This window comes from Typopeltis vanoorti, chromosome 9 (genome assembly GCF_054136105.1).
Source record: "Typopeltis vanoorti isolate ZY-2024b chromosome 9, IOZ_Tvanoo_1.0, whole genome shotgun sequence".
NCBI classification, from domain to species: Eukaryota; Metazoa; Arthropoda; class Arachnida; order Uropygi; family Thelyphonidae; genus Typopeltis; species Typopeltis vanoorti.
The window spans coordinates 47,725,162-47,752,739 of NC_143557.1; the positions used below are offsets into that span (position 1 = coordinate 47,725,162).

At 34.7% G+C, this 27,578-nt stretch overlaps 1 protein-coding gene across 3 annotated transcripts in view; it reads right to left on the bottom strand.

Moving 5' to 3' along the window:
* The window catches only part of LOC150103019 (casein kinase I-like), a 282,371-nt gene that overhangs the window by 14,553 nt on the left and 240,240 nt on the right, over positions 1-27,578 (bottom strand). For all 3 annotated transcript variants that reach the window (XM_090398511.1, XM_090398509.1, XM_090398510.1), the window contains exon 8: positions 11,919-12,031. In XM_090398511.1, coding sequence (XP_090254637.1) covers positions 11,919-12,031 — 113 coding nt within the window. The remainder of the gene's footprint in view (positions 1-11,918; positions 12,032-27,578) is intronic.

Sequence of the window (27,578 nt, forward strand, 5' to 3'; positions counted from 1 at the left end):
TCATTTTGATGGAGTTAATAGTAAGTATTGAACATATTGCATTTAGTAAAATTTAACTTGTTACATTTAAATATTAAAATTTTTTTTGTCATTTTTGGGTTGGGGCACTCAAGTTAGATACTTGTCACAGGCGCTTCATACCCTCGTTACAGCACTACATGTATGTCATGCTCATGTACCGTATTTACTCGAATATAACTCGCACTTTTTTTCCCAAAATTAAAGTTAAAAATCGTGGTGCGAGATATATGTGGGGATTTTTGGAAACTAAAGTTTTTCAGGAAAAAACGAAACTGACATTTATAATTAAATCCTCGGTATTCATTATAATTTATAATTGCTCACATTATTTATAAAATGAATGCATGTAAATTTAATTATCGTTATTTACATGATCAGCTGCTCACTTCATCATACCATGTATTTGAATCTTTAAGTGACAATTCTTCTTAATTAAATGAATTATTTTTGGCGAAATCATGCCCGAAGCTCTCAAAATCCGATTGCACCCCAGTTCTAATCATGGTATCTTAATCCACCCCAAGCAATCCAAGATTGAGAAGAAGTCAATGGCCTCACTTCCACATTTCCTCTACTGATTGCTTCTGTCTATGCATAAGAGTGGTGTGGTATTAACAAAAGATCACGTGACTCAACGATAAAGGCAAGCCAACAATTGTTGAGTTGAAATGCTGATTCTGTTCAACGAATTCTAAAATATCTGAAACTGCCATAATAACATTAATTATCTATTTCTTCCACATATACAGTATGTGGAACTGTAAGAGATGATGGCCTCTGGCAACATCCCTTACGGGTCCTCATATGCCTTTCTAAATGAAACCTTTCTGTGCTTGGCAACTTCCCAAGTCAGTAGTACTTCATGATCACTTTCACCTACTGATAATGCTGATATCTCATTCACATTCCCTGAACAATTACAAATCCAACATTTAAACCTTCACGATACTATCATGAAGTATTGTGAAATATAGTGTCTTAATTGCTCAACTAGTTTTTTCTTTGTTCTCTATATTCTCAGACTTATCATAACATTCTATTAGATATTTATTACTTACTCATTTCCTCTTCACTCCATTGGGAGTATAGGGCCCCGTTAGATATTTTTACTGTTCTGTTTATCCCAATCTCACAAAAAAACAACTCGAAGAACCATTACATTTATTCTCACCCTGCCTTATTTGTATTTTCCTTTCTTCCCAGAAGAGTTATTTACATTTATGAAGCACTAAAAGTAAACAGGGTATTATGCACATAATTAAATCTGCATTATTACTAACTTCCTATTAACAATTTTCTTTGTGTACATCAATAAAGGATTGGAAACCTAAAATACATTAATACTATGGATGGGCAAGTTTTTTTTTTTCTTGTTGTTCCTTTATTATTTTTTAATATATTTATTTATTTATTTTTCACATTGAAATTTTCAGTTAGATTTAAAAATTCTGCAGAAATGTGCCGACCTGGTTGGCCAAGTAGTTAGCATATCCACTCACCAGCCAAAAGGCTGCGGGTTCAAATCGTGCCATGGGCATGGATGTTTGTGGTTGTCTGTGAAAAATACTAGTAGTGGTGGTGGGCAGTAGATGGCATTGGTGTAGTTGGTGAATTGAGTGGTGGAGACAAAGAGCTGTAGAGTAGGTGACCTCCCTTGATGTGTCAGTAATAATAATGATATCCAGGTTACAAATTTTCTTTGTGTACTGTGAATGGAGTGGCAGAATCCATAACCAGCACTAGGTTTAAAAGAGAGAGAGAGAGAGCAGATCAAAGAGAAAAATCTTCATTCCAGCCTCAAGAAATATTATCTGTAAAAATGTCATTGGCTTTTTACTCACGGATTTTTAGGGCATTGTAGATGTATATTTACCAATAAATATATGTAGCATAAAGGAAGAGAAATTTACACATACCTTTTTCTGGGTGTTGTGGCTTTTCTTCTTTCTGCAATGTCCAAACTACTGTGGGGGGGGGGGGGGGAGGCAATGTGGGAGAATTAAAATAAAAATGGAAAAAACCCGGGTTTTTTGAATAATATATATATATATATATATATTTATAAAAATAAATTTAACTGACTAGAACCCGAGAAAGTATAACAAAAACCTTTAATACATCACAACTAGTTTCATCGGTGATCCGACTTCTTCAGGTGAGAAATAAAAACATAAGACATAAAATAACACGGTAAAAAATGAACTTTACAGCTTAATAAAAAGCAGAATAATAACAGTCATATTTGAATAGGTGACCGCGTGCTACCGTTGGCATGAGTAGAATGTTAGCTGTCGCACACATTCTACTCATGCCAACGGTAGCACGCGGTCACCTATTCAAATATGACTGTTATTATTCTGCTTTTTATTAAGCTGTAAAGTTCATTTTTTACCGTGTTATTTTATGTCTTATGTTTTTATTTTTTATTTCTCACCTGAAGAAGTCGGATCACCGATGAAACTAGTTGTGATGTATTAAAGGTTTTTGTTATACTTTCTCGGGTTCTAGTCAGTTAAATTTATTTTTATAAATGTATACATCCCGAGTAAATCCTAATTTCAACAATATATATATATATACACATATATATATTATATTATTAGGGATGGGCGGAGCCTTTTTTTTATATTTATATAGGGTGGGATAGGGTGAAAGGGGTTGAAAACAGCAACTGATTTTTAGAGGGGGAGAAGAGGAAATCAGTTGCTGTTTTCAACCCCTTTCACCCTTTCCCACCCTATATAAATATAAAAAAAGCTCCACCCATCCCTAATAATATAATATATATGTGTGTATATATATACATATTATTCAAAAAACCCATTTTTTTCCCATTTCTATTTTAATTCTCCCACATTGCCTACCCCCCCCCAAAAAAAAAAACACACACAGTAGTTTGGACATCGCAGAAAGAAGAAAAGCCACAACACCCAGAGTATGTGTAAATTTCTCTTCCTTTATGCTACATATATTTATTGGTAAATATACATCTACAATGCCCTAAAAATCCGAGAGTAAAATGCCAATGACATTTAAACAGGGGCACTCCTAAACAGAAGCAGGCAAAATAGCCGTAAATATAATAGTTTGTTAAGAGGAGTAACATGGGAGTTTTCCCAGATGGTCAATTGGTAGAGCCTCTGCTACTAATGGCTCAGTTAACTAAGTTTGAGCGTGTTTAGTAGTTGGAAGGGGACCAATTGTTCGATGCTTTTGGCACACTCTCCCTCGATGAGTCTTTGGACTCCCTGGAGGTGTCATATAATAATAATAATATCTGTAAAAGTTTAATGGAGGAGCTGAATAAAGTTCTTTTCTGTTTCACTCAACTGGCCGTGTTAATGGATGAAATATATCAGGCATTTTATGCTCCATATCCATATTATATTTAATGTTATTCTAATGTTATTTTAATTTCCATGATACTTCTCATCCATTTTGATTGACATGTAAACATATCATGGCTGATATGGTGATTAATGAAGTTGTAATGGCATTAAACAAGAATGGTGTATTATGCATTGTAGAATAATAAGGCAATTTAATGTGAAGTCATTTTCCAGTATATACAAGAAATCTTCTTTAATAAGAAGATTTCTTAAACTTTCAAGAAATCTTCTCTGCTCACACTTTGGTAAAAATAAGGATTAAAAATGAATTTCTTTTTAATAATTTACATTTCCAGAGAGAAAACACCCTGCTGAAACCATCTCTAATCAAAAGTATTAAAACAATATTACGATACACCATTTTGCTACTTGTATATAGTAATATGACTTCTGCCATTGATTTAGATTTTGGTATCTATACAGGTTGACCAGTGATGATATCTCAAAAAAAGGTCCGAATCAGTCTGAGTTGTGACCATTCCCATAAAAAATGCATTATACATGTTTTAAAAGGGAATATGCTGTGCATTATGGGATACTAAGGTAATTCAATTGGAAGTAAATTTCTATATACAAGTAGCCGAACTGGGAATGTTTTAGGTATCTTTGTTACAAGTCTCAAGAAGAACAAAGAAGATATTTCTGTGAGACCAGGGACAAGAAATTAAACAGTTTAAAAGACTTATGATGATCACAAAGGAAATAGAAGTATGGGCTGATTATAAAAATATATTACAATATATATAGGGTGGATCCAAATTTGAGAAGTATAACTAAAATTATGCTCAAAAAATTGGAAAATTTAGATGGCAATATGTGCTCAAAGATTAATTTCTTCAAAAAGTAAAAAGAATACTGAAAATCAGCATGATAGAGATCACTTTTAGCTTTAAAGAGAGAGAGATTACAAGTGCATCACAAGAAGAAAAAAAAAAACAACGAATTGCCTTATGCACACACACACATTTTTATTTTCCTTTTTTTTTTTTTTTTTTTTTTGATTTGTGAAAAACCTTAATGTAACTCAAAAAAATGGATATAATTTTCTAAGTCACTCTAGGGAATCAAATTATATAAGTTATGTGAATGTCAACCCAATTCAATAAAATTACACAGGCCTGTGATGAAAAAGTTGTCTGAGAAGTAATAATTGATTCTTATAGATTTTTAGGTGCCGAGTTCAAAAAAAAAGTAAAAAAATTCTATCACCTACCAATTTTACTCAATTTCGAATTTTATCATTTTTATTAGTAGTATTTGGATTTAAATTCAGTGCACTGGTATTTATTTTAATTTTCCTTTATTTACAGCTAATTAGTTGTATAAGTGCTTTTTTTTTAAGTGCTTTTTATGGTAAATAAATTTCCACAAAACTTCTCATTCTTAAGATAGGAGACGGAGGGAGGAATGCAGATAAAAGTGCAGGTGGCTACTTTGAATCTGATTCGCCGAGATAATGGATGACTTTCCTGTTGTCACAGACATTTTCTTGTGTGATTCTTTAGTTGATCTTTAGTCACTGACTACTAAGGTTATCATATTTCTGAAAGGTGGTATATTTTCTAAGTTAGTGTGAAGATTTAATTTAATGTGTTTGCATTTTTTTTTAATGTTTTTACGTAGTGTCGTGTAATAGTGTTGAAGACAAAGATAATGTCATTCATTAAAATTTGTTTAACTATGCTTTTAGTGGTGTTTGTAATGGCTTCAAGAGGTTGCAAAAATTCACCTAACATTTTCTGCTACATATGCAGGGAGTTAGTCGTAAAAAAACAACAAAGAAATATTACAGATTTGAAAAAGTGTACTATGCGTATTTTGGGATGAAACTTGGTGACTTAGATAAGCCATGGGCGCTGCATATAGTATGTTCTATTTGTGTAGAATAACTTAGAAGGTGGTCAAAGGGAGAACAAAAATCTTTGTGATTTGGAATTCCCATGGTATGGCGGGAACCCCGCAACCATACCGATGACTGTTACTTCTGTTCTTTGAATGTTCAAGATTTTAATGTAAAAAATAAAAAAGACATTTCCCATCCTAATTTACCGTCTGAAATGTGCCCAGTGGAACATGGTCCTGAAATACCCGTGCCAACACCTCCACAAATTTTAGAAGAATCACTCAGCAGTGATTCAAACAAAGAAGTTGAAGATTTCAATGATGACGAATACAAAGATAGTGCCCCACCTAAATTTTTTTCACAGACCAATTTAAATGACTTGGTCAGAGATTTGAGTCTTCCTAAGGAATCTGCAGAACTGCTGGGCTCGAGAATAAACGAAAATAATTTGTTAGTCCCTGGCACTGCTTTCTCATGGTTTAGATATAGAGAAAGAGATTTTCTTCCTTACTTTTCAGAAGAAAGTGATTTAGTTTACTGTAGCGATTTTCCTGGACTGATAAGCAAATTCAATGTAAAATATGAAGTCATCAATTGGAGGTGGTTTATCGATTCCTCAAAAAGAAGCCTCAAAGCTGTGCTTCTCCATAATTACAATAAGCATGGTTCAGTAACAATAGCACATTCTGTGCATTTGAAAGAACAATACGAAAATTTAGCATTCATTCTCAGCAAACTTAAGTACAATGATCATGGATGGACAATCAAAGTCATATCTATGATTTTAGGACAACAAAGAGAATACACCAAACACCCGTGCTTTTTGTGTGAGTCTGACAGCCGAGATCAAGAGCAACATTGGATCAAGAAGGAATTGCCAGAAAGAGTCACATTAGAACCTGGAAGTAAAAATGTGTTACACGAAACTTTGGTTGCTCAGGAAAAAATCCTTTTACACCTGCTTCACATAAAGCTGGGATTGATGAAGTAATATGTCAAGGCTTTGTCGAAAGAAGGAGAGTGTTTTAAATTTCCAGGATTATCTACAGCAAAATTGAAAGAAGGTATTTTTTTTTTATCAGTCCAGACATCAGGAAACTTATGAAGGATAAACTATTTGAATAAAAAATGGCAACTGTTGAAAAAGAAGCGTAGAAAGTTTTGAAAGAGGTGGTGACGAAATTTTTAGGAAATCACAAGGACCCCACCCCAACTATAAAATGATTGTGGAAGACATGCTACAGAAATTCAAGGATTTGGGATGCTCCATGAGCTTAAAAGTGCACATTCTCAAGTCTCATTTAAATTACTTTCCTGAGAATTTGAGAATTGTCAGCGAAGAGCAAGGAGAGCAATTCCACCAAGACATCAAGGAGATGAAAGAGGGTATCAGGGCAGGTGGAATGTCAACATGATGGCGGACTATTGCTGGATTGCACAGAGACGAGACGAGAAAAGAATTTCACAGAAAAAGTTTACAAAGAAGCTTTGAAGGAAAAAGATACCACAAAGAAATATAAAGTATGCACTAAAGATTATCTTTAATTAAAAAATTTTTTTCAAATACTTTCATTCCAAAAATGTTTACAAAAAATTTTAAATACTGTTATTTTACTTAATATAATGCGTTTTAAAGCTATTTTACTGTAATATTGAAATCCATTTTGTGAAAAATCCTTACACGATAGAAAAAAATGATAGAGATATTTGAAATCAGCAGTCAAAAATAAATTAGAAACAGTTAATAGTTTCCAGACAACTTTTCGTGACTAGAATTTTGCGGGTCTGTGTTATCTGTATCATGTCTTGTCTTAAGCTTTTCACGAACCATTGAGGTTTTCAGCTGTAGCCTTCACAACCGCAACCGTCTTGAGGATAGGGTGGTTGGCCTGCCTGTAGATGCCTGTGTTCACGGTTTGCCTGTTCTTGGGGACGAAAAACCCGAGTCTACAGGTGAAAAAAACCCTACCTCTCTATGAGACCGGCTAATTCACCTTTAGTCAAAAGAGACCAGATAAAGGTTCCTCTTTATCTCTTTCTTCTTAGAAAATATGCCACCTTTCAGAAATATGATAACCTTAGTAGTCAACGACTAAAGTTCAACTAAAAAATCACACAAGAAAATGTGTCTGTGACAATAGGAGAGTCATCCATTATCTCGGCGAATCAGATTCAAAGTGGCCACCTACACTTTTATTTGCATTTCTCCCTCTCCTATCTTAAAATTAAAAATGAGAAGTTTCGTGGAAATTTCTTTATTTACCATAAAAAGGCACTTCAAAAAAGCACTTATACAACTAATTAGCGGTAAATAAAGAAAAATGAAAATAAATACCAATGCGCTGAATTTTAAATCCTAATAAAAACGATAAAATTAGAAACTGGGTAAAATTGGTGGGTAATGGAATTTTTTTATTAGGGTTTTTCTGAACTCAGCACCTAAAAATCTATAAGAATCAATTATTACTTCTCAGACAACTTTGCCATCACAGGCCTGTGTAATTATAAACTAATTACTAATTACTTCTTTGCTAATTTTAAACTCTGTGATCTTTGCCAAAATAATACAGAATTGTCTAAATAACATTTACAAACAGCTGGCTTACAAAAAAACAGATAAAAGAAGAGTAAAGATATGGTCAATTGACTGTATCTTTGCATAGTCGGGCTGAAATTGCATGGGAGAAGAGAGAAAGACATTTATTGCTGTTTTCTGGATTTTAAACAAACATTTCATTCCATTAATAAAGAAAAACATATCTAAATATTAACAAATAAAAACATAGCCTTTGAAATACAAAGATTTGTTCCAAACTGCTATCAGTATATAAGCACAGTAATTCAATATAAAAATATGACAACTAAAAAACTTGAAATCAAACAAGGAGTTATACAAGGATGCCCATTCTCTCTATGCTTTTTAATATTTTCATCAACCAGAAACTAACTGGTAGTCATCAATGCATCAGCATAATTACAAAGTGAAGATACAACAAAGAATGTTATTCCTATTTACAGAGCTGAGCCATGTGCTGATGCCCACCTAGTAAGTCGTTACAATTTTTTTATTCATATGGGTCCCCCTCCCCCATTCCTTAGGATTGGTTGAGCCCTCCTAATGAGGAATTAAGTATTATTTTAAGACTGTAGATCCGTATGTGTTAGCAGGCCAGTTTGCCTATTCTGAAGGACGAAAAATCCGAGTTTCCAGGTGAAAAAACCCTCTACTTCCATGTGAGACTAGCTAACTTACCTTTAGTCAAAAGAGACCAGATAAAGGTTCCTCACATCAGGGACAGGAATTGAACTCGGGTCTTTCTGACTAAAGGGCTTTGTCTATACCAACTAAGCTACAGAGGCTCTAGTTACAATAAAATTAGATTACAATTAAGGCCAAAATTTAAAATTAAGTAATTCTAAATAAAATAAAATTTTAATTGAAAAAAATAATAATTAAACTGGGGAAGAAAACTATTTGCTTGTCATTTATGAGGATTAAGACTCTCTCCCAAATCTTGGCAACAGAAAGATAGTCATTCTGATTTAAATAAGGTCCGGCTAGGGCAACTTGTGAGTGTATTCCCGTAAGCTCTCTAGTCAAATTTCATACGAAATTTTTATAGTTTCTGTATTCGGCTTTGAAATAATGCTGGATTTAATATCCACTTGATTTTTATAAATTTTGCATAACCAAAGTGAGACCTTTGGGCTCTATTTTATTTGGGCTTTATTTTAGTAAATACCTGCTATCCTGCTTTCTTTATGTAAGCTACTTTCTCTAATGACTTGAAAAATTCATCCATTCTTCCTTAGGAAAACTTGCTGTGGGACCATAGGCTTAAACATGTTTCATTGTCCCCATCTTAAAATTTGCCCATAAAGTGACTTGAAACTGCCTACCAATCAAGAAGTTCTTTATTAAATTTAAATTTAAGAATAAAAGTCTGTTTAGTGGAGTGGTTAGTGCATCTGTTCTCCAATCAATAGACTTTGGGTTCAAATCCTGCCATGGTTGTGATTATGATTGTCTTTAGGTGAGAGGTGAATTTCATCACCAATGTGAGAAGACCATTGCCCTGGAGGTCTAAAGTGACTTGAAAAAGTTCCCTGTTTTCTGTCTAAAGCAGAGTTATGAAACTATGTAAAAATAAACAAAAATACAAAAAATATATACAGGAATACCTCGATTATCGCGATTATTGTTGCCACGAAAAATACCGCAATAATCGAATCTGCGATAATCGGGATAAATAATGCGTGTAAAATGGGTGATCAATGCCAAGGATTTTTCAAATCTATTAATTAAATTTTATATATCAAGTAAAAAAGAAATGTGTTAAACGTGTTAAGTAAAAAATGAAGGTTCATTAAGAAAAACAAGATTATTCTTTAATCTTTATTTATATATAAGGAGTACATACAATTATTCTTTCTTGGATAAAAATTGATGTAGAGTTGTCTGGTGGAATTTTTTCTTCGTATAAAACTCGGTAGCAACGGATGGAATTTTCAATTTCCTGATGAACTTTCAGTGATCGCTTGAGATTAGGATCGCCGTTCAAGATTTTTTCTTTAAAATTTTCAGCAATTCTAAACATTTCGTCCATTTCTTTGAGGGTAAATTCCTTCAGTGCCAAGTCAATTTGTTCGTCATTATCATCGATTTGAGCATCGTAAGCACGTTCTCTCTCTCGAGGTTAATTAGGTCTTCATCATCCTGCTCCTTATCATGTGACTGAAGCATGTTCTGAACATCACCTTTTTCAATTTCTTTTAGCCCTAGATCAAAGCCCTAGAGTTTGCAGTGTGGTCTAAAATATGGTGAACAGTTTGATTCATTTAGACCGTACTCTCTTGCAATTTTGGCTTTGGTTATGCCTGCTTCATACTTATTTATCATATGCAACTTATCTTCTAAGCTGATCACTCTACATTTATTCTTGATAGCTGTAGACTTGAAATCATCCTTGTTTCTTTTAGCATTCATTGTAGGTTTAAATAACAAGAGAAATAAATATCCACATGTACTTCAGGCAAGGGCGGATAGTTACTGGTATGCGGTGAGAAGGCGCCGTTGGAAAAAACGAAGCGCTACAAGAGAGCGATATCTAGAGAGTGGCGACTCGAACTGGTTGCATATGTAGTGGGCTACATCTCGCTGCCGCGATAATTCGAATTTGGTGCGCAATAATTGGAATTTTGGTATCAAATTATAAACCGCGATAAATCGAGAATCGCGATAATCGAGGTATTCCTGTATACAGAAAATTAATAAAAAATACAACAAAAAAATCCTTAGTCCATTGCCAGTAGTACAAAGGTACTATGTGTATATAAAAGCCAGTAAATTATGTAACAATGTTTTATGCAAACTCTCTCCATTTTTATGCAGTAAATATTAGGGAATAGAGCAGTCATGTATTTATAAAATGTCTACTTTTGGGTATCATGTTCAGTATATCTTTTAATTCCTGTAGTATTTGTTTCATTGCAAGTGTATAGAGAAAGCAATGCATCTGTTTAATATGAGAGGCTATGTTTTTAATTCATGTTACAGTACCTACCATTTTCTTGGGTGAATAATTTTGACATGCATCACATACCTGCTCAAATTTTATCTGTGATGTAAAATATTTATTTAGGTTTTTCAAGCAGTGCAAAGTTTAGATAGTTTAAGCGATGGCATTTGCTAAATAAAATAGGCAGTACTACTACAAAATACTATAAAATAAAATAAAGTTGAACGATTTACCAAACACACTTCGGGAAACCCTGATATAAAATAAAGATAAAATATAACAGCAGATCAAATAAAGACCTAAAAATAATGGAAGATCATGCAGAGAAAATTGTTAAATATACACTGATAATGACATCATACATTATGCTGGTATGTCACAATTTTCCTTGGGCAAGCATTTTAGGAAATGATGATAGAAAGAATTATAAGTGACCCCTGGTTCATTATAGATGTCTACCTTAATTCAGGTTAATGAGGTGAGAAAGAAGCTGTTTCAGTACTGCCTCAGTATTAGAAACTCATAAATATGCCAAGAAGCCTTCATAGCTGATATGGTAAATATGGTGCTTATTGGTCAGAAAGACTTCAGCTTAAATCCTGTTTAGGATATGAAAGACCTTTACAATTGAAGCTAAGTTAGCAGATCGCATATGGAGGTGGCAGGGTTTTCCTCTCCTAAACTCAAGTTTTTCATCCCTACTTAATTTGGCCATGGATACTGAGCCTGAACGCTAAGGCATTTAGGGAAATCTTGAACAAAGTCTTTAAAATACATCAAAACTGACTTTTTGTTATAATAAATTTAGTTAAATCCTTTATCCAAATGTGAGCAAACAACGTTTGCACCTGAAAGTATCTTCAGGACTGGGATAAGGTAGTACAACACCGGGCAACTCGTTGCAAAGGTGGAGCAAGCTAACATCATTCCTATCTCAGCATCTCCCATAATGCAAAACACATCTTCTTGCGGATATGTATAATGTAATGCATTAAGGGACTTTTTGTTCTAATTATTATAATTATTATTTTGGTTCAAAGATGTGATAATGCCAGACTTTCAGTTTTACATTATATATTCAATACAAGTAAAACTATTCAGAATGTCAAATTTTCTATTCCACTAAAAACCAATTCTTACGCTTACCTGTCCTACAGCTTGAGATAACTCAGGTGCACGTACCAATGGACTTGGTGTTAAAGGACCAAATGCTGAACCAGTTCCAACACAGGTTCTATGCTGGTGGGCCCTAGTAGGACCTAGAACAATGAAATTAAATTTGGAAATGTAACAAAAGGAGACAAAACAATTACAACAAATAATAAATCAGTCTTATGAATCAGTCAAATGAAACAAAGAACTTGGTTAAGAGATGCAAAATTTTCAGCCATGTTTCATGGCTATCTTCAGTGCAAACTGAAAAGAAGAGGAATAATGTAAATCTGCAGTGTACATCATGCAGAATAAAAGGACAATTAAAATAACCATTACAACAGTGATGTGTAGATTGTAAACCAGGAGGAAAGATCAATCAGTACTACCATTAATCCCAGAGAGTAAAAAATTAAAGCAGTCTTTGTAGTAGCACCTCATCAAGTTCCAATATTAGAACTCGTATTGCATGTAGACTGCAGCACCTGCAACCTGCCTCCAAATACTGCCAACATCCTTAAGCCTTGCTAAATAAAAGAAATCTCTCCAACAACTAACTCTATATACTCTAATGTACAAAGACAAAAATATAATAATCACAAGAGCATAAAGTTAATACTACTGTGGTCCTCAATACTGATGAATACAACAATTGAAAAATAGACATATCGTATAGAGACCACAATATTTACAAATCTCTAGATTATGATCCTATTAATTCCAAAGACTCCTATATGTAAAATTTTGATTCACAGAATTAGTTTTAAAAAAAAACTCAACTCTTTAGTCCCCTTCTGCCTGATAGTTTACCTATAATTAATTTTTCATTAGTCTAATAATCCTCTCCATCTTATAGAGATTTTTCCTACCTTTAAACTGTCAAACAGTAAGCTAAATCTTTACCCCCTCTTATATAAAGCATTCCATCCTTCAAAATCTTTAATCCAAAATTTAGTTTTAAACAGAACTGATATCACGGTCAGTTTTGACATCACATCTTTATTCACAGATATCCTCTATCCTTCTTCCTCTATCCCTCTATGTTCTTCCAGGCAGATGTTAACTGATCTTCCTGTTTGTCCATAGTAGGCCAAGTACAGGCAACTTCATACACTCCTGGGTGTGCTAAAGGGTGAAGTTTATCCTTAGGTGAGCGGATCAGAGTTGCTAGTTTTACATGCTGTTTAAAAGTGGTGTGAAGGCCATTTTCATCAGTACTTTGGCTTATCTTTTCTGATCAACTCTGACCACAGAACTCAAATATCTACGCCATACATTCTTAGCCATCAGTTACAATCACTACAAAATAGATAAAATATTACACAGCCCCATTACTCCTTCCTCCCTCCCCTAATACACAAGAACACAACATGACCATCTCTATTCCCTATGTCAGAGGTACATCAGAAAAGATAGCTAAAGTACTGAAACATGGCCTTCGTATCACTTTCAAACTGCATGTAAAACTAGCAACTCTGATCCGCTCGCCTAAGGATAAACTTCACCCTTTAGCACACCCAGGAGTGTATGAAGTTCCCTGTACTTGGCCTACTATGGACAAACAGGAAGATCAGTTAACATCCACCTGGAAGAACATAAAAAATACATTCACCACTATTACTATAGCAAGTCAGGACTGGCAGACCATGCTCTGGATGCTCCTTCACACAGGATTAGATGAAAGAAAACAAATGTGCTATTTAAGATTTGTTACAGATCTGAAAGATTAATTTTTGAGTCAGCAATGGCTTTGAAGAATTCTCCTAACCTGAACAAGTATGGTTGTATTAATTTGCCAAAAATTTGGGAGACTGTCATCCTCCATAAGAGCAACTCCCACATAGCAGTAATGATTTTTTGTAACATTAGAGGGCACCATAAATAGGATTTTAGATATTTTATACACTGCAATTTTATTGTTTTACTTACTCACTGTCGCGTGTACAAGTGTGTTGTGCTCTGATGATGCTGATTTGAAATTCAGCGAAATATAAGTAACATCTTTTGATTAAATTGTTTGGTGTTGTTAATACAATTAAAAACTTAAGTCATGAGTAGTTTATAAAGTTTATTTCCAAGAAAAGCTTGCTAATCCTAAAAGATCATTATCTTGGATTTATCTTGTTTTTGAAAATCACCTGAGGTAAAAAAGTGAAATATAGTATTGTGAATCTTGACAAAATCTGCATTTTTAAACCTGATGATGTATCAGATTTTATTTGAGGCCAAAATGTATGAGAAATTTTATATCACATGATTTTGAATTCATCATCATCGAATTCCCCTTGGGGGTACTGATATATATATATACCCCCAAGGGGAATTCGGGTTACTACAACAGCACTACATGATTAACTTTACATTACTACTAATCTCCTATTCACAATTTTCCTCCAAATTAGTCATTTACTTGTAAGCACTCCTATATTGTTGTATCTAACATTTCGTTCTTCTAAGGCAGTTCTAACTTAATCATTCCAACTAGATCTTGGTCTTCCTCTAAATCTCTTTCTTGCCATCTTGACAACAAATATCTATTTTGCTAACCTTTTCTCACCCATTCTATTTAAGTGGCCATACCACCTTAGATTATCATGCTAATACATTCTTGAATATTAGTATTACTTGACACCTCCAGGGAGTCCAAAGACTCGTTGAAGGAGGGCATCTACTCTACAACTCTGTCTCCCCCACCACAATGAACCATAAACACACCAACGCCATCTACTACCAACCACCACCACAAGTATTTTCACAGACAATCGCAAACATCCAAGCCCATGGTGAGATTTGAACCTGCAGCCTTTAGGCTGGATAACGGATACGCTAACCACTCAGCCAACCAGGCCGAGTAGTTAGCATATTAATAATGACATTATTAATAATATCAAATTCCTTTCTAATATAATTTTGCCATTGATGACATCAGTTCACTCTCCTACTTTTTCTCAGAACCCTCATATCTGTGATCTCTAGTCTTTGATCAAGTGCTTTATTTCTAGAGCAACTCTCAAATCCATAACTTAAAATTGGTTTAAACATGGTCTTTTATACTGCTAGTTTGGTGTTTTGGCTAATTTTTCTCTTATTCCATAAAAATTTATTCAGCTCGCTACTCACCATAATACCTTTACTTATTCTGTTGAATTTAAGATTTAACCTGCCATCCTCACTAAAAACTGTGCATAAATAGCTAAAATATTTTACTTGTTCTATAGGATTACAATTCAGAATGCAGCTTATGTTTTCTGTGTTGCAGCTATTTTCATAGTTTTGTCTATTTATTGCTGATTTTCATGTCAAACATGTTAGAGCTGTTATTCAATTTAGTCAGAGAATTTGGGAGATTTGCACTACATGTGTTTAGGAGTACAACATCATCTGCATAAAGCAAAGAGTTAAGTTTGACATCTCCAATTCTAATATCAGGCCTAATGTCACTTTCTTTCATAATGTGATCCATATAGATGATGAATAAGAGTGGAGATAATGTGCATCCTTGTATTACCTCTGATTTTACATCAAACCATCTTCCTGTATTTCCTTCAATTCTGATTGTTGACTGACAACTTAAATACAGACTAAGGATTGCTCTGCATAATGCTGCACTGACCCCATATAACTGCAGTGTTTTGAAAAGCTTTTCTCTGGGCACCTTCCCATATGCCTTTTCCAGATCTACAGAACTGAAGTAGAGATCATTGTCATATTTCACAATTTCAGAACTATTTGTCTTGAAGTGAAAATCTGATCTTGACAACCTCTATTTGGCCTGAAACATGCTTGCTCTTCTCCAAGTTTCTCTTCCACAATCTTTCTCAATCTCTTTTCAATATGCTTGCGAGAAATTCCTCTGTAATTCTCACATTCAGCTTTATTACCTTTTTTTATAGATGGGTACTATGAGAGCTGTACCCCAATCATTGGGGATTTGACCTTCTGTCCAGGCCCTCTGAAATATTCTTATACCTCCATACTTAAGAACTTCTGGTCGAATATCATCTACTCCAGCTGTCTTTCCACATTTCAAGTTTTTGGCTTTTTCAGGCTTTTTCTACCTCAACGATTAATATATACTCCTCTTTGCATTCGTCTTCAAAATTTTCTATAACAGTTCTGTCACTGTTTGGTTCATTTAACAGTCTTTCAAAGTAATTACTCCAGACATCTAGGATATCCTTATCTTCGGTTTTTATGTCACCTTTATCATCTTTGGTTTCTTTTACAGTACTCTTTCCTCCTATTCTAAATTTCTTCATCTTCAATAGCCTCCAAAACATTTTGCCACCTTCCTGATATTTATTTTCCATGCTCTTATCAAAATCTTCCCATGACTTTCATTTAGCTACTTTTATACATAGCTTAGCATGTATTTTTCTCTATATTCTTTTAGGGTATCTGCTGACTTATTTGGTAGGAACTGTTGGTATGCTTTCTTCATTTTTAGGACTGCTTCTTTAACTTCTTTCATGTTGTTCTTATTTTTATATCCTTTCAGACAACATCACCATATACCTCCCTAGCTTAATCAGTGTCTTCTTCAGAGTTTGCGAGTGAGACTCAAAGGTTTGGTTTTTGTTTTCAAACAGCTTCAAATTTTTTTTTTCAATAATGTTTGCACAGTTGAATCTGCAATTTATCTGTAAAAGCTGCCCAACTTTAATTATTTTTAAAACTTTCTTACATACTGTTGTTTTCAATGTGATATACATTTTTATTCTGCTTACTTCTAAGTAACGGTCACTTTCAATTTTGAATTCTCTGTAGGCTCTTGTATCCTGTACCAGCATTATGATATCACTATCAACAGTGATGTAGTCAATGAGGCTTTACTTATTTCTTGTGTCTTCTTATCATGTGAATTTGTGCACATCTTTATGTTGAAACATGGTGTTAGTAATGACTAGTATGTGTCCTGAGCAGAATCCAGTAAATACTTACCATTATTATTAGCTTTGCCCTTTTCTCCAAATTTTCCCTAAATGTTCCTCTATGTCTGGTGGAATTCATTTCCTACTCTCCTGCTCAGGTCTCCAACAAGATCCACTTTTTCCATTTTCTTTATGTCATCCGCCTGTTCTAATGACTCAAAAAAAATTCCTCTACTTTTTCCTTAGAAGAACCTTCTGTGGGATCATAAGCACAAATAAGTTTCATTGACCATTTCCCTATTTTGAAGTTTGGTAGATAATTGTACTTGAAACTGCCTTTCAATCAAGAAGTTTATCTTCATGTTTAGCGTTGAATGCTATCACTACTACTTCCTGATCATTGGTGCCTGAAAATAACATCTTGTACTTATTTAGTAATATCTCAAATGTTTTTGTCTTCTTTGTCAATAATGCCAATTATGTCCATGTAGTACTTTTCCATTTCTTCTGCAAATTCGATTTCCTTTCCATTAATACTCCTTATATTGATGGTTCCTATCTTCAGTTCTTCTGATGTTGGGTTTATTCTTCTTCTTCTAGATGATGAGTTGGAACTTGTTACAGTAGCTGATTTTTCACTGTTTGCTCTGGTTCCCTGACGAAAACAGTGGAGACTTTCTGTAACCAGACGACGTCCCAGCCAGCATGAAATTTCATTGTGTTGCACCATCATATGCATTTGTGGTTTAAGCCAATAAAAAAGTACAATTTTCTTGGCTAAGTCCCAAATTGCCAGTCCATCCTCATTCATTCAGTACCCACTAATGGAGCACACTACGTGAAGTTGAGGATTGGACATTAGATCAGAAGCGCCGGTCGCATTCCTGAAAGGCAATGTGGAGGTCTCCTCCCAGTTATTTGGCTTTGTCCCTTATTTTCTTATGATATAAAAAAAGCATCAATTATGAAAATTATGAAAGGAACAACTGTGGTTTTCTGTATAATATTCGATTTATTGTTGATGACTAAACTGGAGGAAAATAAGAATGGAAACTACACTATCCATTACATTTATTACTGTTCACCATTACATAAACAGTAATCTTTACCACCAGTATATGAAATAACGGCACAAATTCAAAGAATTGACTGATAATCCAAATGCACATTCTCAAAGCAATGTTTTATTAAATTAAAAAAAAAAAAATAGATGCAGAAAATCTAAACTTACAGCAGTTTATTGCACTAGCTTATTCAAATTAAACTAATTCCTAGAGAATAAGGAGAACTACTGATTGTAAAATTGACTTGGTTTTCTTTCTAGAAATATCACTAGATATCCATATATACTTTGCACAACACAGAAATCAATATTTATAAAAAGGAAGTGTTTTATATATTATATTTAAAAACTCATATACACAATAAAAGAAAACATTACTCTTGAGATAATTTCTATTCCAATTTTTATTTATTCATATGGAGTTTCCTCCCTTTTCTCTCCATCCCTATTGGGGCGAAAAGGGAGCCCCCTCATGGGTTAAGTATTTATGGCTGTAGATCCGTGTGTGTGTTCACGGGGCCGGTTTGCCTGCTTGCGGGATGAAAAACCCCAGATAAACTGGGGGAAAAAACCCTGCTGTCCACGCCAAAGGCCGGCTAACTTGGCTATGGCTGAGGAAGATCCTTAAGCTCCTCACGTCGGAGACGGGAATCGAACCAGGACACTTCTTCCCCAGGTATATGGTTACGAAGCGCAAAGCCACTAGGCTAACCGTGCAGACATCTATTCCAATGAGATAGTTTATAACAAACATCAGTATTAAACAAAAATTCTACCAAAAAAATAACTAACTTGAAAGTAGTATGCCATACAAACTGATGAATGTATAAAAATATTCCCACCTAATGAAGAAAATTTCCAACCCCACATTGTGGAGGGTGGAAGAAGTATAAAGTAGAGGATTGCTTTGTAAGGTGAAGCACAGTGGGGACTTCGTGTGCCTCGGGCCGATACATAGCTGTGAAGGCTTACAGAGAACCTTGAAAATGGCTAACTGAAGGGGCTCTGGCAAAGATGTTAGGACTGCAATGACATCTGCTGTTTCATCATTGGTGGAAGAATTCACATATCAGTGGCAATGTGAAACAACTGGTAGGCAGAAGAATCTGAATACAGATCAACGGCTGGCAGTTTGAGCCAAGTTAGCTGGCTATTGCAGATGTGGAAGTGATCAGGGCTTCATGACGTTACTATCCTATAGTCAACCATGGAGAAATGGAAATATCTTACAAGCTATGCTTTAGAAGTTGGAACCTCTGCAACATCCCAAGCTGTAAATAGTTACAGGGAAAGAAAACACTGGAACTATGAGTAAAACGAGCACATGCACTCTATGATGTCAACTTAAATCCAAAAGGAAAGTCGGCATCTGATATTTCTCATTTGAAAACAAGAAACAGAGTCTTGAAAATCGGAACTTGGAATGTGATAACATTATATAAACTAGGGAATTTTGACAATCTTATATAGGAAATTAAAAGACTTAAAGTTGATGTGATGGGAATTAGTGAAAGAAGGTGGACTAACATGGGAAAACTAGAAAAAGATGGCTTTACATTTGTATAGTCTTGTGAAGAAAAGCATGAATATGGTGTGGATTTCATGATTAAGAAAGGCATCTTTAAATTTGTAATGGGGCTGTGGCCCATAAATGAAAGAATGATACTTATTAAATTAGTCGCAAAGCTATTTAACATCATAATCATCCAGGTTTATGCCCCTACGACGACTCACAATGAAGAAATCGAAGATTTTTATAATAACTTACAAAAATCTATAGAATATGTAAAATCGAATAGTGGTGGGTGACTTGAATGACAAGGTTGGTGAAGGAGAAGAAAATCCAGTTGTTGGAAAATTTGGTTTGGGTGAAAGAAATGAAAGAGGTGAGAGATTGATACAATTCTGCATTCAAAACAACCTACGCATAACGAATACTTTCTTTCAACATCCAAAGTGCAGACTATATACTTGGACAAACCCAGATAACTTTATAAGAAATCAAATAGATTTCATAATGATAAATAATAGATACAAAAATAATATAACCAACATTAAAACATACCCTTGGTGCTGATATAAGTTCAGGCCATAACCCTGTTGTGTCTACTTTAAAAATTAAACTAAAAAAGGACTCTAAAAACATTTCTAAAAACAATCATACTGAAAGACTTGACAGTTCTGAATATACCTGACAACATAATGGTGTTTAACTCAGAAATTAGAAAAAAAATTAGATCATGTAGGATATAAAACAGAAGACATTTGACCATCTGTTTTCAATTTCCCCTATGTTGCAAAGTATACTGAAAATAGATGGTCAAATTTTAGAAGTGCAATATATGAAACAGCTAATGAGATTCCAAAAATTAAATACAATAAGAAAAAACCATGGATGACAGAATCAATATTAGTACTTAATATACAACAGTATAGAATACTCAGTGAAATTATAAAAAATGAATGCAGGAAGGGGCTAAAGACAAGTCGCTAAATGAAAAATGTAAAGAAATAGAGAAATTGGACAACAAACACAATAGTACAGAAATGCATAAGTCAATCCAAGCTCTGACACAAAAAGAAAAATGCTACTAGAGACATAAGACATCATAAAAAGATGGAAAGAATGTGGAAAAGAACTGTTTGACTCTGACCACACAGATGGACCAGATATATAAAATATGGATGGTGAAGCAATTACATATGAAGAAATAGAATATGTTCTAAGTCAAATGAAAACAGGTAAAACACCAGGCCCTGATCAGATCCCTATCGAATTGTTAAAGAAATTAAATGAAAACACAAATTATATATTTATTTCAATCTTTTATCCAAATGTAAGCAAACAAAGTTTGCCCCTGAAGTATCTTCAGGACTGGGGTAACTCATGGCAAAGGTGGACTATCTCATCACTTGCCTTAGTTTCCATAATGCAAAGCATATCTCCTTATGTATTCCATAATGCATAATGATATGCATTATGAGAAGGATCATTACCCAGATCGGTTTCGACCTTTTACTGAGGTCTCTTCAGTGGGAGCCAGACCCATAGGTGATACCAAGGTTGAAGCAATACAGAAGTCATATTTTCCTATACAAGTTGCCAAAAAGTGCCACATCTTATTATTAAATTACTCTGGATTAGAGAAAGATGTTGGAAGTTTTTTCACTTGTTAAACTTTGTTTTTCACTGGTTACTATAAATTATATATTTAGTTTAATCCTTTATCCAAGTGTAAGCAAACAAAGTTTGTGCCTGAAGTATCTTCAGGACTTATGCATTGCTTCAACCTGGGTATCACCTCTGGGTCTGGCTCCCACTGAAGAGACCTCAATAAAGGTCGAAACCAGTCTGGGTAGAGACCCTTCCCATAAAGTTCACAAGGAGATGTGCTTTGCATTATGAGATACTAAGGCAAGTGATAAGAAGTTAGTCCATCTTTGCCACGAGTTGCCCCAGTCGTGAAGATACTTCAGGCGCAAACTTTGCTTACACTTGGATAAAGGATTAAACTAAATATATAATTTATAGTCTAATCTAACCAAGTGAAAAAACTTCCAACATAAATGAAAACACAATTAATGACCTAAAGGTTATTTTTAAAAAATGTATGTTTTTAACATTTCCTTAGATCATCAGGATACATCTCTGATGATCTAAGGAAATCCATCTTTGTCACTATTCCCAAAATTCCAGAAACTTTTGAATGTTCAGAATATAGACTAAGTTTAACAAGCCATGTTACGAAATTACTACTGAGAATAAAAGAATAAAAAAGACACAGGTACAGGAGAAGAGATTTTCAATTTGAAAAACATCACGTGAAAGAAGCCTTGATAACCAGAAAATCATATATCTTTGTTTTATTGATTATACCAAAGCATTTGATTCAATAGATCACAAGAAATTAATATATATCCTACAGAATAAGGTTAAAAGGAAAGGATCTACACATAATTAAAATATATATACTGGAATCAAATGGCCTCAATAAGATTCTGACAACTTTGAAATTAAAAAAGGAGTAAGACAAGGATGTGTCTTATCACCCTTACTGTATAACATATACAGTGAGCAAGATTTTAAAGATATTTCAGAATTGAAGGGTGTAAAAGTCGGGGATAGGAACTTCAACAACTTCAGGTATGCAGATGACACAGTCCTTATAGCTGAATCTGAAAATGATCTTCAAAACTTAGTCACAAAAATTTACAACAAAAGCTTAGACATGGGATTAATTATTAACCTAAAGAAAACAAAGTCCATGATTATATCAAAAGAACCAATAAATAAGAAACTAAACATAACTGTTAACCAAAAGAAAATTGAACAGGTTCAGTATTTTATATATTTGGGACATATGTTTACAGATGGAGGAAATTCCCTTAAAGAAATAAAATGAAGAAAAGAATAGAGATAGTAAGAAAAGTGTTTATTGATATGAAAACTGTTCTAACATCCAGAGACATTAACATAGACACAAGAAAAAGATTAATAAAATGCTATATCTGGTCAAGCCTTCTCTACAACAATGAAACTTCGACTCTAAATAAAGAAAGAGAGAAAAAATTAGAAGCTTTCAAATTGTGGACCATCAGAAGAATGTTGAAAATATCATGGACAGAGAAAATGAAAAATTAAGATGTTTTACAGAAAGCAAAAATGAAAAGAGCATTAATGAAAATAATGCTCTTTTCATCTAACTAGACAAGCAGGCATTCCGAAATTAATATTAGAAAAGAAATTGAATGGAAAAAGAGGAAGACCCAGGAGAATGTGGTTTGAAGACATTAAGGACTGGACTGACTTGAATTACCATAAATGTTCCAGAGCAGCAAAAGAAAGAAAAATGTTCCATGATATGGTTGCCAACCTCCTTCTAGTGGATGAAACTTGAAGAAGAAAAGACATGTTACATTGTCATGTGAAACAGGCATTTGAGAGTGTTAATTCATAATGTCATAATATCCGCGCGTTAAGTCATAATATCCGCGCGGTTAGCCTAGTGGCTATGCGCTTCGCAACCATATGCCTGGGGAAGGAGTGTCCTAGGTTCGATTCCCGTCGGTGACGTGAGGAGCTGAAGGATCTTCCTCAGCCATAGCCAAGTTAGCCAGTCTTGGGCGTGGACAGCAGGGTTTTTTCCCCAGTTTATTCTGAGGTTTTTCATCCCGCAAAGCAGGCAAACTGGCCTTGAGAACTCAACACTACAGGCCATAGGATACACCGGGGCATAAGGCTGACCACCTTATCCTGTAAACGGAGTGAGGTCCGATGATCAATGGACCCTCGACACCGCAAGGTAAAAGAGGATATAAGGAAGATGGGATGAGAATTCATAATGTCCTATACTCCTTTACATCTCTACTTTTCAACACATTGGGTAACTATATACAGAGAGAGAGAATGTTTCTAATAAAAGGTGTTTAATATAAAAGTTAATGGTTAAAAAATACAAGTTCAGAAAAATGTTCGTTTAATATTTCATCTCATTCAAGGATACATCTTTAGAGTACAATGTGAGACTTCTAACAAACACAGAAAGGCAACACAAAAAAAAAAAAAAAAAAATGAAAAAGAAATAATATCCTATCATGGCACCTTCTAGGGGGCAACATAAAGGAAGTTAATTGAGAGAAGTCAGGACAAACATGGACTTAGAATGAATGTCCTCTCCCAGTATTTTGGCAAGTTAATGTAACCATTCTTATTAAATATAGGGCATACAATTTTTGAATATAATTCAATTATCCTAGACATACACAGGCTCTAAGATCATCATCAGTTGCATCAGTCTTGGGGCTGGTAGCTCAGCAGCAATTTCCTCCATTCCGCTCTGTCATTGGCTTTTTTCTTAACCTCCTGGTAACTCCTCAAACCCGTCTCGCTGTCTTTGACTTGGTCAAGAAAGCTTTTCCTTGGTCTGCCTCTTCTTCTTTTCCCCTCTATTTTGCCTTCAGTTAAGATCACAAACTCAATCACAAGCTCTAAGATAACAAACACAATATACCCCTCTTTCTTCATTTGATGGTTGATAGCACAGACAGCCCACCTACAAACTTGCAAAACAGTTATCAAAATAACTTTTCTTCCTCACAGATAGCTATTCCCCCATCATTAGAAATTGTATTCACTTCAAGAATTTTAATTGAAAAAAAAATCTTAATCCGAAACTTCAGGTATCGTTATCAGCTTTGATATATTACTCTTATTAGGTCCCACTTCCACAAATGACATTTTTGAATTATGCAACTCTATTGCAAACTGGTGGACCAAGTTTTAGGTGATCCAGAAATCTGCTCAAGGGATCAAACATTTGGTCTCTAGAGTGCTGTTTCTGGGTTATCTAAGTGACTTCAGGACTCAAATAAGAGCAGGGTGGTAGACTCACACCAAGGCAGTTGAAATTCATCTACCGCCCTAAAGAAAACTTTTTAAAGCATTAGATATCCCCCAATGAGTTCTAAATCAAAAGCTTGCTGGTTGAAGAACAGAGATGATATCCAATTAACAAACCAATCAGCAGAATAAATTATTAAAATTCGGTGTTTGTGCTGGCTATAACTAGGTGGATTAGTGCCATGGGATCTCTCCCGAATCAGTCAAATTCTATACAGAACATTTAAAGACCAGAATCTTCAACATTGTCACATTCAAAATGCAGTCTGGCCATGTTATATTATTATTATATGGGCATCTCTATAGAGTCCGAAAACTCATCGTGGTATACCCAATCTTTCCACACGATCTATCATGCCTCTCCTTGAACCACAAACAGACAAAGCACTCACAACTATCCAAGCAAAAAATCTAATCCTCACAGCCCTACTAACCATACCCTTATTCAACTTCCAGGGATGCACCCTTGTACTGGTCCCCTCTAGCCAAGTGCTGCAACGTTTCCCTTGCATCTATCCTATAAACTGCTTTAAGCAACTTAAATGTTTCTATCATATAACTTCTTTTTCTCCTATCAACCAACTTCTGCAATCTACACATCCTCAATCTATTCTCATAAGGAACATTCCATTCCACAGGCCACTCACCATCTTAGTCATTCGTCTCTGAATCTATTCTACAGCTTCCTCACCCCAAAGAAATTCAGGGGACTTGAGCACAGTAATCCAGATGTGGGCATATCTGGATTACTGTGCTCTGCTCAAAAATGTGCTCCTTTATAAGGCAGCATGCCTTATAAAGAGGAAAGACAACTTTTTTATCTCTACTTGTTAATGTGTTCTTCAATAGCAAAGTAATCTTATGGGACTACCTTAGCAATATGTCCTCGAAACTTTAACTCTATGTCTACTACCATCCCTAAATCTCTACCTGCATCTATTTCCTGGAGTACAGTGCAAGCTGTGTATGAATGTGATAAACAGCTTGTAATCTATTTATCCCAAAATGCATAACTTGACATTTTGCCACATTAAACTGAGACTCGTTATCTTTTGCCCATACTGACAGCCAATTTAAATCATCCTGCAAGCTCTCCACAATGCCTTCATTAACTATTACTCTACCTAATTTCGCATCATCAGCAAACAATTGAATATTTCCTTGCAAGCTATTTCTTATATCAATAATGTACAAAATAAACAGCAATGGTCCAAGCACTGAACCTTGCAGCACACCACTAGTCACCTGTTTTAACCTCAATTATGCCCCTTCATATACCACTTTTTGATATTTGTCTAGCAGCCACCTACTTATCCAGTGTTATATCCATCCCCATTTGTTCTAATTTGCATAACAGAGTTCCATGTCGTATTCTGTCAAATGCCTTTCCAAATCCAATAAAATCACTATATAGCTATTTTCTTTGTCCAACTCAGTTGTTACCCTATGATAAAAAGTTTGTAAATTACTAAGGCATGACAACCCTTCACAAAGCCATGCTGACCCTCAATACTGTTTCATACTTTTATCTACCCATTCTTGAATTATCTTTTTGACCAATTTTTCTAGTACTTTTACCAGCATGCCTGAGATACTGATTGGTCTATAATTTGCTAATGCAGTCTTAGAACCTACCTTATGCAAGAGAATTATTTTGCCCTCTTTCCACTTCCTTGGAACTCTACCAGTTCCCTTGCACATTCTCACGAAACACTAGCTGATATTCCATCCAATCCCACAGCTGTATTTACACTGAGATTCTGTAATATTCTAAGAAACCCCAATTCATCCACCTCTGTTCCCATAATAGTGTGTATCATACATAGGTTAAAGCAGTAACCTCACCAGGATGATATACTTTGCAAAGTGGTCACTCAGTAACTTAACTATTTGATCCACTTCTGTCTCCTCATGACCATCATCACTCATTACAGTTAATCTTCCATAGTCATTGTTCTTCTTACTTGCCACAAAACAAAAGACCCCTCTGGGATTTCCTTTGGCCTGCTCTGCTAGATTCGTCTCATAATCTGATTTTGCCTTCCATGCCATGCTGGTCACCATTCTCTTTAAATACCTTCCACAGCATTTTCTCCTTCTGCAGCCTGTGCTTAATGATATTACTCATCCATCTAACTCCTACCTTATTAACCCTCCTTACCCTGGGTATACAATTTAATACTGCTTCTTCCTCTAGATGACCCTTAACTATATCTCATGCACTACTAACATCCTTATCCAGCAGTGTTTTATGCCAAGGCTTATGCTTCAGCTCCTTCTTGACAGATTTTTCCTTATCTTTTACAGTCTAACAAGTCAAATTGGAGGCAATGTGGTCTCCTTGGTTATGGATAGCTCTTCTGATACTATGACCAGGTCAAATACTGTCCCACCCCTAGTTTAGCTTGCCTTAAGTATGTGATGGAGGTATGTCTTAGTAGGTGTATAAATTCTATTTCCATCCTGCCATGTGATCTTTCTTCCTTCCAGTCTATATCCCCATAGTAATCACTCAACCTGTACTCACTGTACTAATTTAGCAATGCATGTCTCCCAGAACATCTGTGGAACTCCGAGCCTATAGCAACAACCAACTGTATATTTTGTCTTACTGGCCTTAATCTCACCCCAGATTATTTCAAATGAACAGTCACCCTCCCATCCGTCTCCTATTCATTTTGGCTGCAATTCATCTCCTATCATCAGTACTCCCCTCCCCTCCTATCTTCCCTGAAAATACTAACTCTTCACATTCAATCCCCGTAACTACATCATCTTGTTAGCCAAGTCTTACTAATGCCTATAACTTTTGGCCAGGTTGCAATAACCAATGCCAAAAAAATCCTCCCTCTTGTTCCTGATACTTCTGACATTAGTATAAAAATATATAAATATGTTTATATTTGGTCTCATGATGCAAATACATAAAGTCATCCAAAAACAGACTTCACTACAAAAACTGCATTCTGCTATTTGTCACATCTTTCATGTCATTTTATTACCAACTGCCTAATCAATGCAATTCTGAAGAAAAGTGAAGACAATATATTAAGATGCTATAATTATATTTTAACAGCAGTGTTATGAGAACTTTTCCCTGTCATATGAGAGTTAGCATAAGAAGTAACAGCCAACATCAGAATCAGCAAAGTTTTTGAAGATCATATATGAGGGTGGTCTGAAAAGTTCTCAGCCTAATAATGAAAAAACAAATTTATAATTTCAAAACTATTTTTATTTTTCAACATAATCTCCCTTAAGATTAATACATTTATTCCATCGATGCTCCAGTGCCATTATCCTGTCCCTGTATTGGTTCT